This window comes from Coffea arabica, chromosome 7c (assembly GCF_036785885.1).
Source record: "Coffea arabica cultivar ET-39 chromosome 7c, Coffea Arabica ET-39 HiFi, whole genome shotgun sequence".
In the NCBI taxonomy this organism is placed as follows: domain Eukaryota; kingdom Viridiplantae; phylum Streptophyta; class Magnoliopsida; order Gentianales; family Rubiaceae; genus Coffea; species Coffea arabica.
This window is the reverse complement of record NC_092322.1, coordinates 13,693,808-13,713,683: the sequence shown is the minus strand read 5'-3', so window position 1 is coordinate 13,713,683 and position 19,876 is coordinate 13,693,808. Positions and strand designations below refer to the sequence as shown.

At 35.5% G+C, this 19,876-nt stretch overlaps 2 protein-coding genes across 2 annotated transcripts; both read right to left on the bottom strand.

Annotated features, from left to right (window-relative positions):
- Positions 1–538: 538 nt before the first annotated feature.
- On the bottom strand, positions 539–2,894 carry LOC113699025 (trimethyltridecatetraene synthase-like). Its single transcript, XM_027219063.2, has 2 exons — positions 1,933–2,894; positions 539–1,240 (listed from the first exon to the last, which is right to left on the bottom strand). The coding sequence occupies exons 1-2, from the start codon at positions 2,836–2,838 to the stop codon at positions 611–613; spliced, it is 1,536 nt and encodes a 511-aa protein (XP_027074864.1). The 5' UTR covers positions 2,839–2,894; the 3' UTR covers positions 539–610.
- Positions 2,895–14,833: 11,939 nt separating this feature from the next.
- Positions 14,834–16,910, bottom strand: LOC113699027 (trimethyltridecatetraene synthase-like). Its single transcript, XM_027219065.2, has 2 exons — positions 16,002–16,910; positions 14,834–15,519 (listed from the first exon to the last, which is right to left on the bottom strand). The coding sequence occupies exons 1-2, from the start codon at positions 16,908–16,910 to the stop codon at positions 14,893–14,895; spliced, it is 1,536 nt and encodes a 511-aa protein (XP_027074866.1). The 3' UTR covers positions 14,834–14,892.
- Between the last annotated feature and the right edge of the window lie 2,966 nt (positions 16,911–19,876).

Sequence of the window (19,876 nt, the reverse complement as noted above, 5' to 3'; positions counted from 1 at the left end):
TTGTAAGAAAACTTTTGTGCATTTGAAGGTTTAAAAAAATTCCAAATCTTGGTTTTTTTTTCCCTTTTTTTTCTTTTTTCTTTTCTTTCTCTCTTCTTCCTCTTTCTCCCCACACCACACCACTGCTGCTCTTCCACTTCCCTCCCTTCCCATACCACTGCCTCCGCTCTTTTTTTTTTTTTTTTTTTTTTTTTTTCTCTCTCTTTCTCTCTTCCTCCCAACAAGTACGGAAAGTAGCACCAATCCAGTGGCATGGCTTAGAGGTGCACAGGAATTGATGGAAGATGCTAAGAGGAAAGATGGCAGAGAGCACATTGCTTTGACTGTGCACCTGCTATTGCAGATTTAAACTAGCATCAGAATGTTATAGAATGTATTTGAAACATCAGGGGTGTGCATATTCACAGTTTCACATAATTGCGAACAAATTTGGACTTCAATACGCATAACAATCTCAGTGATTACGCATATGCCATGCACCAACTACAAGGGTTTGCAGCGTTGTGGCAATTGGCAAACACAAATAAGCGCAGCTACAAATTCTAAACTTGCAGAGCTGATTTATTTGAACAAAAGTTGATACTGGGAGATCAATCATACACGTAGTGAATCATAGTGAATAAAGATTACGCGGAAGCCGAGGCTCAACAATGGCAACAAGTGGGATCTTTCTTGGTGTAGTAAGCCCGAACATTTCTTCCATGTCCAGGTCCTTAGGTTTCATGTCATTTGGCAACTTCCATCTGTATCCATGTAAAAGATTGGCCAAACTAGATTGGATAACCTTGAGGCCTAAACTATACCCTGGGCACATTCTTCTTCCAGCACCAAATGGCAGGAACTTACAGTCTTGCCCTTTGAAGTCAATGTCCTTTCCCATGAATCTGTCGGGCCAAAATACCTCTGGCTTCTCCCACAATTCGGGGTCCCTCACAATTGACCAAACGTTGACGATGACTCGAGTCCCCTTTTGAATATCGTACCCTGCAACTTTGCAATCTTCGCGAGCACATCTTGGCACTAGCAATGGGACCACGGGATGCATACGCATTGTTTCTTTAACAATAGCCTCTATGTAAGGAAGATTTGGCATGTCCTTCTCGTTCACCCATCGATTCTGACCGATAACACGGTCGAGTTCTTCGGCTGCCTTGTTCAATATTTCTGGGTTTTTCAGTAGCTCCGAAATGGCCCATTCTACTGTTGTCGCTGAGGTCTCGGTTCCACCAGCAAGCAGGTCCTAGAGTTCAATGATTACGCAAAGTGCAGCAAGAAACTTAGTCCAATCATTGAAGTTCTTAAACTTATTTATGTTTCAATGTTCCGAATGTGATATCTGAATGAAAACGTAATTAAAAAAATTAGTTAAAAACCGTGTTTAGAGAATAACCTAAAAAAAATTGCAAAAAAAGTGGTTATTTCTTGCAGAAGCAGGGCACAAAATAAATTTCCTATAATAGGCTTGGAATTTCTTAAGAATTATTATTTGTGCTCCCCACCGGAACATGAAATAAATCTTACTATCATGGATATATTAATTTGGCAAAGAATAAACAAATGAATAGAACCAATGTACTTATCAGCAAAACTCAAGTTCTAATCAACTTCTTGTGTTGCAAATTGACTTGGCCCACAAACGTTTTTAAGTTGCAAATTGACTGTACTTGGCCAACAATATTCTTACTTACTTGAGTACCTTTATCAAAAGCAATTTCTTTTAGAAGGATTAAAAAGAATTTTCTTGTTAATTCTGCCTCCACTGAAAATTTTTCCTCAAACTCCAAAGATCCTGACTACTTTCTCTCAAGTTTTCAGTAGCAAAGAAAAATTTGGGGAGTATTCAAGTTCAAAAGATCACTGAATATTTCTCTCAAGTTTTCAGTCGTTTAAAACTTGACAGCATGCGGTATGCTGTTTGTAAGTAATATATACCAGAATCAATGCCTTGACTCCATGCCTCTCTAGCTTCACCCCCAAAGTGGGATCATCTGCAAGGCCCAGAAGGACGTCCACCATGTCCTTGCTGACACAATCAGTTTCGTCCTTCCTCTGGGCATTATGTTCATCGAGAATATGCTCCAGAAACCTATCAAATTTCTTGCTCAAGATTTTCATCCTCTTGATATACCCCTGCAAATCCAAGAAATCGATCCAAGGTATGAAATCACCAATGTTAAACACACCAGTCAGCAAAAACACCTCGTCCAGCATTTGCCTGAACTCTTCGGGCGTGACAATTGAGTTCTCAGACTCAACAATGTATCTTTTCCCCAGGACCATCCTACTAATCACGTTCAAATTCCCTGTTGAAAGATAATCTCTCAACACGATAGGCTTGCCCAATGACTTGAACAGCTGCAGCAGAAGCGAATTCATTTCTTCCACCCGAATATGTTCATATGATTCTAGTCTTTTTGCACTGAATAATTCCGTAAGGAAAATCTTACGTGCCTGGCGCAAGTATGGTCCGTAAGGGGACCAAGTCACGTTGGTGCAATCATAAGCGGTATATTTTCCGGCTGCAGTTTTAGGCCTCCCTGCAAATGTGAGGTCCATGGTTTTGAGGAAAACTTTGGCCATCTCCACAGAGGAGGCAGCGACAACTGGGAAGGAGCCGAATTGAAGGTGCATTAGGGGGCCATATGTGAGGGAGAGTTGATGGAGTGAACGATGAGGAAGGGTGCCAATGAGGTTTAAGTTTCCAATTATAGGCCATTGCCTTGGACCTGGTGGGAGGTTGAGTTTTTTCTGATGGAAATGCTTCGAGAGGTGTGCAATAACCACCGTTGCAACCCACACAAGTGCATATGCAGCCCAGGTAGGAGAAAAGCTTTCCATTTTGTGGGAGCAGTGGGGGTGGTGGTGGCGGCAGAAGAAAGCAGAATACAGCACAAAGGAGGTGGTTGAGTATGTTTGGAATGTGGAGGGGGCCGGTATTTATAATGAGCAAAGGCGTGGAAGTCACACAACAACCACTAGCAAGAACTCACTATGCAAATTATTGTGATCAGTGTGGCACATGGGTTAAAAGCCTTAAATTGGTTTTGTTGTTGTTGTTTCCATGGAAGAATAGTTAGAATAAATAATTTATCTGTCTTCAAATTTTCTTCAATAGTTATAATGGAGATATTATGATGAATTTGCAGAATTATGATTTCCATATTTTATCTATGAATGAGAGATAATTGGTGAATGTCAGAATGTTTAGATGAGTCCTTTTGATTTGATATACTGATAGAGCAATTATTGAGCATATTTTACACTGTTATTCTATCCTAATTTTGGCTACTTCCTGCGCTAGGTATTTAGTTTTTGCTCATATTTTATATTTGTATAAATTGTAGGTGTTTGATATATAAAGTGCTTCCACAACCGCAAGGTGAAATTTCAAAAGTTTCTCTATTTCATGACATGCTCACACCAAAAATTGTAAAGAACACCCAAAGCCGGATCCGCAAAATTGGTAGCAGCAGGCTAACTAGGATACCAAGCCCATGCAAACCAGACGCATGGAATCAAAGCCCAGGCTCCAAAAGAAAGTAAAACTATAGACGTTTCTTGGTCTCTGTGGCGGCGGCAACAAAGGAAAAAAAGGGGCCAGATTCACGTGATATCAATTAGAAGAGCTTTGGCTTTTGTGGGATCAGACGTCTTTTTCCTTTGGTCTTCAGCAGCAATTAGCAAAGCCAGATTCACGTCTAATTGATACATTAGCTTTAGTCTTCTTTTCCCATAGCGGTCAAACGTTGTAGACTTCCGTTTGCTTTTTGGCTTTGACACTTTTGACTCTTTTGCTTTGGCTTTGGTCTTGTACAATTTTCATTAGCTTTTGCGTTGTATTTTTTCGGCTTCAGTACGAACACCAACGCAGAGAAAAGGAAGACTTTTTCCCTTTTCTTTCTTCGGTACTTCATCGTTGCAAATTCTTTGATGTTTGTATGGATGGAATCAATCAAATCACGTGAAATTGATACGATGATGAGCGGCTAGTTTTCTCCTCTATCCAAAGGTTGACGCGAAGGCGCGGTCTATAATATCTGTGAGATCCTATCGAATCTTCATTATTTCTTCCAACTTGTTGCTATTTGTGCATTTTCTGGATTAATCGTTCATGGGTATTTTATTAATTGAATATCAACGGCCGGGTGTTTAATTTAATTTAATAGCCTACTGTCACATTAGCTAAATTGAATCCGTAATTATTCGCTTAGTTGATATCTAGTGACAACCACCATAATTGGCTTTATGTTGGGGGAATGCAAGATCTAATTTAAATAAACTCTCTTAGCATGTTTATTGGTTAGGGTTGAGTTTTTCTAGTTTTAATGCAATTGGATAATTAAATTCCTACGGTCGTATCTAGGGTTGTTTTCTGATTAGAGAAACAATCAATGGTCGTACCTTGACTGTCGGAAAAGTAAGGAAGAACTGGCTGTCAGAGCTTGTTGATAGTTATAACCAACCTAGTGACGAATGAATGAAATATCTTTGCATCGATGATCATTTGATTGGACCGTGCCTAAAGAGTTGATCCTTTGGGTAGAATTTTATTAATTGTTATTTTTAGTAAATTGTACCTGGTGAGTTAGCTTTTGAGTTTTGTTTATTTTATTTTTATTTGCATTCCATCAAATCTTCCCCAATTTTGCTCTATTGACTTGGAAAGAAACAATTTCCTATTCGTTCCCTGTGGAATCGACCCTACTTGCTATTGTATGCAAATTTAATATTTTTATAGACAAATTTGGTATATCGGATCAAGCAAACTCTTCCGGAATAGGGTGAATCAAGTAACCCATTGCACACCTAGGATCCTTGCTCCAGTATTTGGATTTGTTCTATAATTAATTGTGGTGGTAATTAGGACTTTTTAGTAATTATTATTGTACAGGCTCGACACCTGTCATATACTTTTCATTATGTTGCCACAAGATGGCTATGAAATTGGAGAGCAATTCCACCGTCTTCACAAATTGCAGCCAAAAATGTTGTAAAATAAATGCACGTGGGCAAGGTAAAGTGGTAGCATTACATTGATTAGGTTGGGTACGGGGCTTATTAAAGGGGGCTGAGTATCTCAAGTGCAGCGGCAGAACCAAAACCCCATAATTAAGCCAATAGCATAAGTTTTAAGTTTTAATTATTGATTTACAAAAGAAAATTAGCGGTTATAAGGGGCCATACAAAATTGTTAAGATATAAATTCATTAAATTTAAATATTTAATTAGGTTATCAAACAGGATCTGTGTAACTCTTACAACAAACCAAGCAAGAAAGAGGTGGGGCTTGAAGGAAAAATAATTGGTCCCCAAAAATTGCCATACAATAAAACAAATCATTTTTAAAGGTTTTTTTAACCAAATAATTAACAATTTGGAAAGGCATAAATCCCTATTAGATTGTTAGTCATAAATATGAAGAAATTGATATTGATGAAAAATAATTACAAATATGAAAAGCCAAGTAAAGCAAACTATTGGAAATATGAAAAATAATTTCACAAAACGCAAGTGATCAAGAAAAAGAAAGAAGGAAAATGAAGAGACGGAAAAAAGAATAAACGAAAATAGTAGTTAAGAATATTAAATATCTGCAATAACGTGGAGTGAACATCTGTGACATGGTGCGTGTGTGTGTGTCAATTAAAATACAAAATCAAGAACTCAGAATTACTTTCAAACCAATTGAGCACTCTCATAATTTTGTTTGTACCAAGACCATATTGAAATCTATTTGACTGAAGTGAATTCATATTAAATTTGATTAATTAAACTCGGTCGAACATCCGATTATCCAAAGGCTTTGCAATAAATTGAAATAAATTGGAATGATGATAATGGGCTGTAGAATTGTTGGGAAGAAAGAATAAGTAATACAAGTAATTAATTAAGAACTGCAAAAGTATGAGTAATGCAAACAAGTATTACCAACGGACTGGTGTATTAATGTAGCGTTAGCATGGTCACTCTGTGGACATGCAAGCAATATAACTAGGCCACCAGTTATTCACCAGTGCATTTGCATGGCATCTTTTATCTTCGAATTTTAATTTTCCAAAAAAATGGATATAAATGAACTAAAATAATAAATTTAATGAATATAAGACACTAAACATAAAACATACTCTGAAAGTTATACAGAATAACAATAATCAATTCATATACTACTGTTTAATGATTGCTTTCCAATGAACCTTAACTCTTGATTCAATAGTGACATGTTAAGAATTATAGTAATATTTCATGGTTTGCAATATTTCCATCCAGAGTAATAATGTTCCGGCCAAAGCAAAATTTTCTCAAATGCTAAAGTTATCTTTAATCAGTCAACTCCATATATTTTTCTTGATTTTTAATCCATTAAACACTAATTACTCCTCTTCTTCTCTGTCCAATTAAAGTTTTTTCCTACTCACTCACATTCTCCCTCCTCTCTCTCTCTCTCTCTCTCTCTCTCTCTCTCTCTCTCTCTCTCATATTAATTTATCAATTATTTTCATGATTTACTAAATTGGTCTTGGCTTTAATAATTTCTCGTATATTAATTCTACTTGCTCTTATATTTTTTTATTTTTAAAATTTTTCTCAAAAGGTTCTTTTTCAAACACAATGTAATTTAAGTCAAATTAAATAGTAGTTTAAAATAAAAATAATTCCAAAAAATAACATTACTTTCCCTTTAATATTCATGGGATATATAATGTAATGTAATTTAAACTTATTTTCATCTAATTATTAGCGAATACAAATACTTAATAGAAATCATGTCTTACATGATAAATATGAATATTCGATAAAAGATAAAAGTCAAGACTTACATGATAAATATAACATAGAAAAAGATGGTAAAGTTTTAATAGTATTAGTTGCTTACAGGCCTGATAATCAAGCAAAATTCAAAGAAAAATGCATGTTGCATGTCAAAAAAATTTATGCTAAAGTATTGAGTTACAATGACATCATAATAATAATTATTTTAAATTAAAATTTGTTGGTTTTAAATGAAGTTCTATTTGTAAAAAATAAATAAATGAATAAATAAAAGTTTTAGGATTGAATAACAAAGCAAGAATGCATAGAACCAAAATGATACAAGAAAAGATTAAGGCAAAAACTATATTATTCAATTATGAAATAATAGATCTATTAATGTGTGAGTGAGATAAAGAGAAATGAAAATGATAGAAAGAAGAATGAGAGATCCTAATGGGAAATACTTAATTAGAGAGCGAAAAATGGAGTAATTAATACACAATGGATCCTAGAAAAATCAATGAACATATATAAAGTTGATTGATTAAGGGTGATCTTGGCATTTGAGTAAAATACGCTAAAGATAATTGCTCTGACAATATCGCTTGCCATATTTCATGCTATTTTAGAGAAGTGTAAAGAAAAGATTGTAATAAGTAAAGTTCCTTCAACAGAAAACGTACAAATGGATATTCAAATGATTGTAAAAGATTAGTAATTGATTTTGAACTTTGTATTTAGAAGATATCCGTTCCTTTCTTGTAAGTTAGATAATGGATGAAATTAATTAGAACTTTACCAATTAATAATTGACTAATTATAAAGAAAAATATATATAGTTTTTTCATTTTTCACAAAATAATGATTAGACATCCTAGATGGAATATAAAAAATGAAAAGAGACAAATAAATATAGAATATGTACATTTAGTTACACTTAAAATTATTTTAAAAGAAGTAATGGTTGTGAAAGTTTTCATTTACTCACATAACAGAAATTTGGTAAATGAAAACTAATTTGGGAGGGAATATTTTATTTAGTTAAAAAAACCTTTAAAAAGATTTGTTTGTTGTATGGCAATTTTTGGGGACCAATTAATTTTGCTTCAGGACCTACAGCTTCCTTAGCCTTCCAGCCACAAATCAAATGAAATTTGACATGTGATTTCCTTCGTCCACATCCTACCAATGGTCCAAGACTAATAAGCCGTCAAAACCAAGAAATCTTATACATGACATACTCACTAAAATAAATAGAGTCCAGCGACTCCAATTCATTTTAAAATTCATTACTTGCTAATTCTTATCCAATGCAACTCTCAACCACCACTACCAATACTAAATCAAGAAATGCCCCCATGTCCTGAAGAATATAATTCATTATTGCTCTAGCACACCTAGAAATACAGACAAAATTCTACCTTTATAGTAAAACCACAATCAATAAGCAGAAATAAAAGAGAGAACCAATGAGTTTTTTAATTGCTAAACTATTTTACTTAACAAACATAATGATCACTTCTTTATCTTCCAACTCTCAATTTCATTTTTTTTGTCCCTATATCATTGCCACCTTTTTAATCTTCCCCTAGTTTAATAATAAAATTCACAGTATGCACATTATTAATTTGGTGACTTCAATTGGCTAACATTTGTAAAGAGTAAAAACATTGAAAAAGAATGAAAGGGTCTAAAAGTTTTATAGTAAGAAAGAGGCAAGAAGACAAAAAAATGCAGATAAATTTTGGAGATGATAAAAAATTGATAGTGGTGTGGTTGGTAACAATGAAGCACGATATTTGGTGAGAGGGAGAAGCCATTATAGGAGGAAAAAAAGAGAAGAGTAAGAAAGAAGGGAAGAGAGAAGGACTGAGAGAGGAAGAAATGAACATTAGGAAATGGATGGAGGTTGTTTTTGAGATGAATAAATGACAAGTAAAATAATAAGAAGTATTTTACGGATTTAAATGTCCCTTTATGAATTGTTGACCTTGGTCGATCAATCCTTGGTTTTGATGATTAACAAACCAAAATGTAGATTTGGGCTAATGTTTTTATGTGAGTAATTTGTTAGAACAGATTCTTGTGGCATAAAAGAAGAAGCAAAAACAGGGCACTCATGTCGGACGCTATCGGACGTCCGAAAGGATGAAGAACATCAAGAAGGAAACTCTGTCGGACGCTCGTGAGGAAGCATCGGACGTCCGGAAGGATCGGACGCACGCCTCGGACGCACATCGATCGCATCGGACGTCCGAGAAATTTCGCAAAGATTTGATGACTCTCTGCCTACGTTCGGACGCAGGGTTCGGACGTCCGACAGGTGGTTCGGACGTCCGACAGGCACCTGTCGGACGTCCGACAGGCCAACGGCTAGTTTTGACAGCATTTAATATTTGACCGTTGGAGAGTCTTTTGGAGCCATTTCTCACCTTCTATAAAAACCCCAAAGCACAAGAAGACTAGAGACTTTTGCCAACACAAAATACAAGCTTACAAGTGAGATTTTTGAGTAGAAAGATTCTTTGTTGGTTGTATAAGGGGTTGGGAAAGTTGGGTTGTGAGGTTGCTCAAGTGAAAACCTTGGTGAAGGTGAACCTATCACTTGGAGTGGTAAAACCTTGGTGAAGGTTGCCTCATTTGTATAAAATAGTTCTTAATTGGGTGAGTGATCTTTCAAGTGTAGGTTGTTGAGGGTTAACTAGAATTGTTGTAAAACTCCTTGGCTCAACCAAAGAGTATTTGGGGTGAGGAAGGAGTGAACCTTCACTTGTACATCTTGGTTAGCATCGCCATCAATTGAAGAGGCTATTGGATTGATATTTGGTTTGCATTTCTTATCTTTTCTCTTTAATTAAGTTTTCTTTATTGTGCTTATATTTGATATATCTTTGTGCATCATTGTGAAATTGTTTGTACTCATTGGGTTGCACCGGGCATTACAATTGGTATCAGAGCTTGGTCTCTTTTGATCAAGCTTAACCGCTTAGAGTAAAGATCATGGCAACCATAAAAGTTTCTTTTTTAGAAGGGCAATCTATTGATAGACCACCTATGTTTAATGGTTCTCATTTTAGCATGTGGAAACAAAGAATGATGATTTTCTTACAATCCGTTTATATTGAATTATGGTATGTGGTAGAAGATGGTCCTTATGAAGCTAGAATAGTTGACTCCACCACCAATTTGAGTAGATTAAAGACTAGACAAGAATTGAATGAAAAAGACAAGAGATACCTTTCTTTAAATGCCAAGGCCATGTGTATATTGTACAATGCATTAGATGTAAATGAATCTAGCAGGATTAAAGGTTGTAAATCAGCTAAAGATATTTGGGATAAATTGTGTGTATTTCATGAAGGTAACCAAGATATTAAAGAACAAAAGAAATCTTTGCTTGTTTCTCAATATGAATTTTTCAAAATGCATCCTCTTGAAAATGTTGATAAGATGTGTAGTAGATTTTGTGACATTATTGAAGATCTTAAATTGCTTGGAAAAGAATATTCTTTGGGTGAGAAAAATAGAAAGATTTTGAATGCCTTGCCAAAAGAATGGGAAAACAAAATAAATGCTATAGAAGAGGCAAAGGATTTAAATTCTATGTCCATTGAATCTCTTGTGGATACCCTAACCTCTTATGAATTAAAGCTGAAATTCAAAGTGCAAGAGGAAGAAAATGCAAGAATGTATAAGAGAGGCATAGCTTTTAAAGCATCTCAAGTGGGGGATAACCCATCCTTCATGGGTAATGAATTCATGGAAGTGGACAATGATACAACTCCTCACATCAAAAGTTCCAAGAAAACCTTCAACAAGAGATGCTCAAGAGGAGATTGCAAAATTACATGGGATGAATGCAATTCAAAAAGAGAAAAAGAAGAGTTGGCCCAAATGGCACTAATGGCCGTTGGAGAAGATGAGGTAAGTTCTTATCACTCTTCTTGTGATGAAGATAATGAAGATGATGATGTGAAAATTCTTATGATTAAAATGCATAAAAGTTTGAGAAAATCTTATGCTAAAAATAAAGATTTGAAAACAAAAATAAATGATTTGTTGGAAGAAAACTCCAAACTGTTTCAAGAAAACAAATGTTTGAGAATGGAAAATGATGATTTAAAAAAACAAAAAAGTGTTTTTGATTGCAAAAATAATTTGAAAAGGAAGTTAGAAGAGAAAACAAAGTTTTATGAAAAAATGTTGGAGGAACAAAATGTGTTAAAGAAAAGAATTAATGACTTGAACGAGTTTCTCCAAAATGAAAAACAAAAGTTTTCTCAAACAAAAGAAAGCAAATCTTTTCAAGGCACAAATAAGTTTGCTATGATAAGAAGTAAGAAAATTAGTTGCATTAAATCCACCTATGTGCAAAATACTTCTATCATGTGTAACTTTTGTTGCAAATTTGGACATATGCAAAATGATTGCTATGTAAAGAAAAATATGAGAAAAGGCATGAAATTCATGTGGATTGCTAGATCATGTCGTATTAACTCCCAAGGACCCTATAAAGAAAGGGTACCAAATGAAATTTCTCATATTTAGGCACATCATGATGATTTGATCCAAGAAGTGCTATATGGTTGTAAGTACAATTGAAAATTTTGATATTCAATATGGTCTTGATTTGAAAAATAAAGGGGGAGTTTGTTTTTGATTGATGCCAAAAGGGGGAGTAGGATTTATTGAAATTTCTTTGTATGTTGGCACTTTCTAAGGGGGAGCTTTATTTGAACTTATTTGATAAAAGAAATCTTCATTTTGTTTGTCATCATCAAAAAGGGGGAGATTGTTGACCTTGGTCGATCAATCCTTGGTTTTGATGATTAACAAACCAAAATGTAGATTTGGGCTAATGTTTTTATGTGAGTAATTTGTTAGAAGAGATTCTTGTGGCATAAAAGAAGAAGCAAAAACAGGGCACTCATGTCGGACGCTATCGGACGTCCGAAAGGATGAAGAACATCAAGAAGGAAACTCTGTCGGACGCTCGTGAGGAAGCATCGGACGTCCGGAAGGATCGGACGCACGCCTCGGACGCACATCGATCGCATCGGACGTCCGAGAAATTTCGCAAAGATTTGATGACTCTCTGCCTACGTTCGGACGCAGGGTTCGGACGTCCGACAGGTGGTTCGGACGTCCGACAGGCACCTGTCGGACGTCCGACAGGCCAACGGCTAGTTTTGACAGCATTTAATATTTGACCGTTGGAGAGTCTTTTGGAGCCATTTCTCACCTTCTATAAAAACCCCAAAGCACAAGAAGACTAGAGACTTTTGCCAACACAAAATACAAGCTTACAAGTGAGATTTTTGAGTAGAAAGATTCTTTGTTGGTTGTATAAGGGGTTGGGAAAGTTGGGTTGTGAGGTTGCTCAAGTGAAAACCTTGGTGAAGGTGAACCTATCACTTGGAGTGGTAAAACCTTGGTGAAGGTTGCCTCATTTGTATAAAATAGTTCTTAATTGGGTGAGTGATCTTTCAAGTGTAGGTTGTTGAGGGTTAACTAGAATTGTTGTAAAACTCCTTGGCTCAACCAAAGAGTATTTGGGGTGAGGAAGGAGTGAACCTTCACTTGTACATCTTGGTTAGCATCGCCATCAATTGAAGAGGTTATTGGATTGATATTTGGTTTGCATTTCTTATCTTTTCTCTTTAATTAAGTTTTCTTTATTGTGCTTATATTTGATATATCTTTGTGCATCATTGTGAAATTGTTTGTACTCATTGGGTTGCACCGGGCATTACATGAATTAACTATTAAGTGAAGGATATTTTAGTCATTTGATTAGATCAAGGGAGGTCAATATAATTATTGAAATCTCAGGAGAGTTGAGTGAAATTGTTAAAAACCTCAAGGGAGGTTTCTAAAATTATCCCCAGTTTATAAATGATGGCACGTTTAAAATGGAGACAAGTAGTAGTTGAAAATTTTGGGGAAAAAAGGGGATTTCAAAAGTTTGGGCACATAAAAATAAACATAAAAATTTTTTGTTGTCTACTATACAAAAAAAATTATCATCTAGTTGTTATTGTTGCAAAATACTATATAATTTCAATAAAATTCACACAACTACCATACTGGTTATTAACATTTGTCAACAAAATTTTTGCCTTAATCGTAGTAATTGCCTCCTAATCTTGGGTCCTAAATCCACCACTGATTACGCCATGACAATAGGAAAATATTTGGGTTTTGTTTCTGGTGCACTTTTTATTTTATTTTGTTGTTCGTTTATCTTTTTCATATTACCTTGTACGTATCACATCAGTCGATTTGTGATAAACCAGCCTAATTCTGCCGACACTTGTTTGTCTCTTTCATATTACCTTGTATCTATCGCATCAGTCGCCTTGTTGTTAGCCTGCCTAATTCTGCCGACACCTTGGCTTTTGATCCCCTTAGCTTGGTAGCTTCACTTCTCAGTCTCGAGTTTTAAATAATGAACGCATGTCAGAATTGAGAGAATTATGAATCTGGAGACCAATCGATTCGACCAAAATGAACCCATTAATGAAAACGTATCGAAATTGAAAATGCATTTTGGAAGTGATGGAAACATTTTCCTTCAATCACTATCATGAAAACCCAATTAAGAGATTGGATCAACGGCCTTAGGATGAAAATATGTCCTACAAGAAAACTCGGAATGGAATAAATTCCTCTCAGTATTGGAACATCTGTTTTGAAGATAATAAGCTGCTTTTGCTCAGGCTTCGAGGGAACACCAAATTAAGCCAAAAAATTGATCGTCTGATAAACTTTCGATAGATATTAGTTTTGATAAAACCTCTAAATTTCGCAATTATATCAGAAAATGATAAAAGTGCGAAACAGTTTTGATATAAACTGGTAATGAAGTAATTTTCTTTGAACCATATAGAGAACTGGCTAAGATGTTTCCCCTCAACCACATGTTACAGTAAGAGATTTATTTCACATGATTCCCATGGTATGAACCCAATAAGAATTCAATTTGAAAACACACGCAGGACAATATATGTCCATGTACCTAAACTAATGAACAAAACAAACTGGATAAATTACCAATAATCCCCTGCAGTTTCATCTATTGTTATAGAACCCCTCAAAGTTTTAAAATAATCACTTCACTGCCTATGATTTCATATAAATTAGAAATTTGACAAAAAATAGTTTATATGACGCCATTAGTTGAAATAACAGTATTACCCTTATTTAAATGCTAAATCAAACAACAGTTTGGCATCTTATACAACATCATACGGGGATTATATGGATAAATGCAAAGACCACCAAGATAAAGTCGACATTTATGCAATATAAGGGATTAAATTGATATTATGATTTAATTACACCCACTTTTATAGCACGTGTGGTCTAATCGCCATAATTGATTATGCATTCCATCTATCTTTTACTTTACAAAAAATCACAGGGGTTATGCTGCTATTTTGAAACCTTAGAGGCGTCATTTGACATTATACAAAACTATAGGGGATTATATGTAATTTGCCCAAATAAATTTAATAAGCATGTCTAATAAGATTCTTTGAAGTCTCAAACTTAAGCATAATTAAACATTTTATCTGGAAATGTCTCCTAAGAATATTATCCGGGAATGAAGTAATTAGGCAGATAACAGGGAAAGAGGATCATAAGTATAGATGCCGTGAGGACCAAACAGAAACGCTTGAGCATATGCCCTTTTTCTCTGACATTGCACAAGTATGGAAAGTAGCACCAATCCAGTGGGATGGCTTAGAGGTGCACAGGAAGTAGGAACAACTTCTGGCCTTGGCGAGGGGAATGATGGAAGATGCAAAGAGGAAAGATGGCAGAGAGCACATTGCTTTGACCGTAAGCCTGCTATTGCAGATTTAAATGAGCGTCAGAATGTTATAGATTGTATTTGGAACATCAGGGGTGTGCATATTCACAGTTTCACACAATTGCGCACAAATTTGGACTTCAATAGCTATAAAAATCTCAGTGATTTCGCTTATGCCATGCACCTACTGCAAGGGTTTGTAGCGTTGTGGCAATTGGCAAACACATATAAGTGCAGCTACAAATTCTAAACTTGCAGGGCTGATTTATTTGAACACAAGTTGATAATGATGATACTGGGAGATCAAACATATACGTAGTGAATCATAGTGAATAAAGATTACAAGGAAGCCGAGGCTCAACAATGGCAACAAGTGGGATTTTTCTTGGTGTAGTAATGCCGAATATTTCTTCCATGTCCAGGTCCTCAGGTTTCATGTCATTTGGCAACTTCCATCTGTATCCATGTAAAAGATTGGCCAAACTAGATTGGACAACCTTGAGGCCTAAACTGTACGCTGGGCACATTCTTCTTCCAGCACCAAATGGTAGGAACTTACAGTCTTGCCCTTTGAAGTCAATGTCCTTTCCCATGAATCTGTCGGGCCAAAATTCCTCTGGCTTCTCCCACAATTCGGGGTCCCTCCCAATTGACCAAACATTGACGGCGACTCGGGTTCCCTTTTGAATATCGTACCCTGCAACTTTGCAATCTTCGCGAGCACATCTTGGCGTTAGCAATGCGGCGGGGTGCATACGCATTGTTTCTTTAACAATAGCCTCTATGTAAGGAAGATTTGGCATGTCCTTCTCTTTCACCCATCGATTCTGACCAATAACACGGTCGAGTTCTTCGCCTGCCTTGTCGAATATTTCTGGGTTTTTCAGTAGCTCCGAAATGGCCCATTCTATTGTAATCGCTGAGGTCTCGGTTCCAGCAGTAAGTAGGTCCTAGAGTTCAATCATTACGCAAAGTGCAGCAAGAAACTTAGTCCAATTATTGAAGTTCTTAAACTTATTATGTCTCAATGTTGTGGATGTGATATCTGGATGACAACGTAATAAAAATAATAAAAAATAGCTAAAAATGAATAGAACCAACTTATCAGCAAAACTCAAGTTCTAATCAACTTCTTGACATGCAAACTGACTTTACCCACAAACTTTTTAAGTTGCAAATTGACTGTACATGGTCAACAATGTCTTACTTGTTTGAGTACCTTTATCAAAAGCAATTTTCTTGTTAATTCTGCCTCCACTGAAAAATTTTCATCAAACTCCAAAGATCCTGACTACTTTCTCTCAAGTTTCCAGTAGCAAAGAAATTTTTGGGAGAGTATTGAAGTTCAAAAGATCACTGACTATTTTCTCTCAAGTTTTCAGTCGTTTAAAAGTTGACAGCATGCGTTATGCAGTTTTTAAGTAACATATACCAGAGTCAATGCCTTGACTTCACGCCTCTCTAGCTTCACCTCCAAAGTGGGATCATCTGCAAGGCCCAGAAGGACGTCCACCAAGTCCTTGCTGACGCAATTAGTTTCGTCCTTCCTTTGGGCATTATGCTCATCGAGAACATGCTCCAGAAACCTATCAAATTTCTTGCTCAAGATTTTCATCCTCTTGATATACCCTTGCAAATCCAAGAAATCGATCCAGGGTATGAAATCACCAATGTTAAACACACCAGTCAGCAAAAAAAACTCGTCCATCATTTGCCTGAACTCTTCGGGCGTGACAATTGAGTTCTCAGACTCATCAATGTATGTTTTCCCCAGGACCATCCTGCTAATCACGTTCAAACTCCCTGTTGAAAGATAATCTTTCAAAACGACAGGCTTGCCCGATGATTTGAATAGCTGCAGCAGAAGTGAATTCATTTCTTCCACCTGAATATGTTCGTATGATTCGAGTCTTTTTGCACTAAATAATTCCGTAAGGAAAATCTTACGTGCCTGGCAGCAGTATGGTCCGTAAGGGGACCAAAGCAGGTCGGAGTAATTATAAGTGATATATTTTCCGGCTGCAGTTTTAGGCCTCCCTGCAAATGTGAGGTCCATGGTTTTGAGGAAAACTTTGGCCATCTCCACAGAGGAGCCAACGACAACCGGGAAGGAGCCGAACTGAAGGTGCATTAGGGGGCCATATGTTAGGGAGAGATGATGGAGTGAGCGATGAGGAAGGGTGCCAATGAGGTTTAAGTTTCCAATTATTGGCCATTGCCTTGGACCTGGTGGGAGGTTGAGTTTTTTCTGATGGAAATGCTTCGAGAGTTGGGTGATAATAACCACCGTTGCAACCCACGCGAGTGCACACGCAGCCCAGTTGGGAGAAAAGCTTTCCATTTTGTGGGAGCAGTGGGGGTGATGGAGGTGGCAGATTGTAGCACAAGGAGGAAGATGGTTGAGTGTGTTTGGAATGTGGAGGGGGCCGGTATTTATAATGAGCAAAGGCGTGGAAGTCACTCAATAACTACTAGTGCAATAAGTTTTAAGTTTTGATTATTGGTTTACAAAAGAAAATTAGTGCAATACGAAAACGTGTAAGCCACTGATTTAAGTGTACGAAACATGGAAAGGAAGTAGTTCAAATCACAAAAAGAAATACTAGTAATTGTTAAACAATTAGATCAATTTAATTTCTCCTTCATATTTTCTTTCATTTATTTTAACGAGGAAGGGAATTTTATTTAATCACAGAAAAGTTGTACAAATAGCAGCAATTATAATGAGCTTTTTGTTTTGTTTAGCCGTCAGACTTTGGTTATTTAGCTGTTCAAATGAAAATTTTTACGAAAGTTTGTAAGCCTCTGATTATTGATCTCTAACATGATAGCTTAAGTGATTGAGCAAAAAAACTATGCTACCGGATCGGTCTATAGCGGGAAGATCCAACCATACGAAGTGGATACATGTCAAAAGAAGGAATTCACACAGAAAATGACATCAAAACTCAATTGATTTGCGGCTGGAAGGGCTCCATTTGCATTGCTATTTTTAGGAGCTTTATAAAAAAATATAATGTAACTATTTGATGCATCTGAGATGAGATAAGAAAGATAATTGAAAAAAATATATTTACGAAAAATGTAAAATTCTTTTTTGCAAAAAAGCACAATTTAAACAAGGCCGCTGTGTAACCCTCACAACACGCTTAGCAAGGAAGTTGTGGACCTGAAGCAAAATTAATTGGTCCCCAAAAATTGCAATGCAATAAAACAAATCTTTTTAAAGTTTTTTTAACCAAATAATTGTCAAATTGGAAAGGCATAAATCACTGTCAGATGTTAGTCATAAATAGGATGAAATTGATATTAATGAAAAATAATTACAAATATGAAAAACCAATTAAAGCAAACAATTGGAAACATGAAAAATAATTTCACAAAATGCAAGTGATCAAGAAAAAGAAAGAAGGAAAGTGAAGAGATGATGGAAAAAAGAATAAAAGAAAGTAGTAATTAAGAATATTAAATATCCACAATAACGTGAAGTGAACATGTGTAACATATTGTACGTGTGTGTGTGTTATACCAGTTAAAATAAAAAATCGAGAACTTAGAGTTACTTTCAAACTAATTAAGCACTCTCATAATTTTGTTTTTACCAAGACCATATCGAAATCTATTTGACTGAACTAAATTCATATTAAATTTAATTAATTAAATTTCTTCAAACATCCGATTAACCAAATGCTTTGCAATTTCACCCCTAGCTATGAAATTGAATTTAATTGTGACATGATGGAGATTAATTGCTAAACTCCTGATCATGATGTGAAGAGCATCCTATTGTACGGTACAAGTTTATGATTTTGATATGATTGATCGTTTAAGAACTTAAGTAATTAAACACCATTATAAAGTAAGGCATGCCATAAGATTTTGAGAATTGAAATGCAGGTATGTCAAGAATTTATATTAAATATAGTTATATGTTCAGAGTTGTATGAAGATTACTGAATTAAAATTGATTATGGGCTGTAGAATTGTTGGGAAGAAAGAATAAGAAATGCAAGTAATTAAGAAATGCAAAAGTATGAGTGTATTAATGTAGTGTTGGCGTGGTCATTCTTGTGGGTAAGCAAGCAATAGAATTAGACCACCAGTTATTCAGCCGTGCATTTGCATTAACTTCTTTTTATCTTCGAACTTTAATTTTCCAAAAAACAATAAATTTAATGAATGTAAGACACTAAACATAAACTCATATACTATTTAATGATTACTTTCCGATAATCCTTAACCCTCGGTTTAATAGTGACATGTGAAGAATTATGGTAATATTTCATACTATTTTAGAGGAGTGTAAAGAAAAAGATTGTAATAAGTAAAGTTTCTTTAACGGAAAATGGACAAATGGATATCCACCGAAACATCATGTGAACGTGATTATAAAAGACTAGAAATTCCTTTTGAACTTTGTATTTAGGAGATATCTATTCCTTTCTTGCAAGTTAGATAATGGATGAAATTGATTAGAACTTTACCAATTTATAATTGACTAATTATAAAGAAAAATATATATAGTTTTTAATTTTTTACGGAATTATGATTAGACATCCTAGATGGAGTATAAAAACTGAAGAAGAGACAAATGAATATAATAGAATGTGTACATGCAGTTACGCTTTAAAATATTTTAAAAGAACTAATGGTTGTAAAAGCTTTCATTTACTCACATAACTGAAATTTGGAAAAAGAAAACTAATTTGAGAGGGAATATTTTATTTAGTTAAAAAAAACCTTTAAAAAGATTTGTTGTTGTATGGCAACCATCTAATTTTGCTTCAGGACCTACAGCTTCCTTAGCCTTCCAGCCGCAAATCAACTGAAATTTGACATCTGATCTCCTTCGCCCGACACAGCGAGTCCGGTCGGAAAGGTGAAAGCTCCTGAGTCTGACAGGAGTTGCACATGGTCCTGTCATAATAGAGAATACTTTCTTTCGCAATAATAATAATATCACGGTACATGACAAAGCGTAGTACTCAACTTGTTTATCTATTTTTTGGCCCATGGGTTTACTCCCTCCGTCTCATTAATAATGTCATACTTTTCTTTTTTATCCGTCTCAAAATAATTGTCACTTACTAAAATTGGCAATGAAAGTTTTCACACATTTCCGCTCCATACCCTTCAATGTGACAGCCTTTTCTTACCTTTTAGTGGGCCCAATGTGACACATTTCTGTTCACTTACCAAGTACCAACACTACACTCAATAGTTCGTGACTCTCACGTGAAATGGTAATAGCAATCGTGCATGACACTTTCTTTCAAAGTAGTGTGGAGGCATTTAAATCTTTTGGGT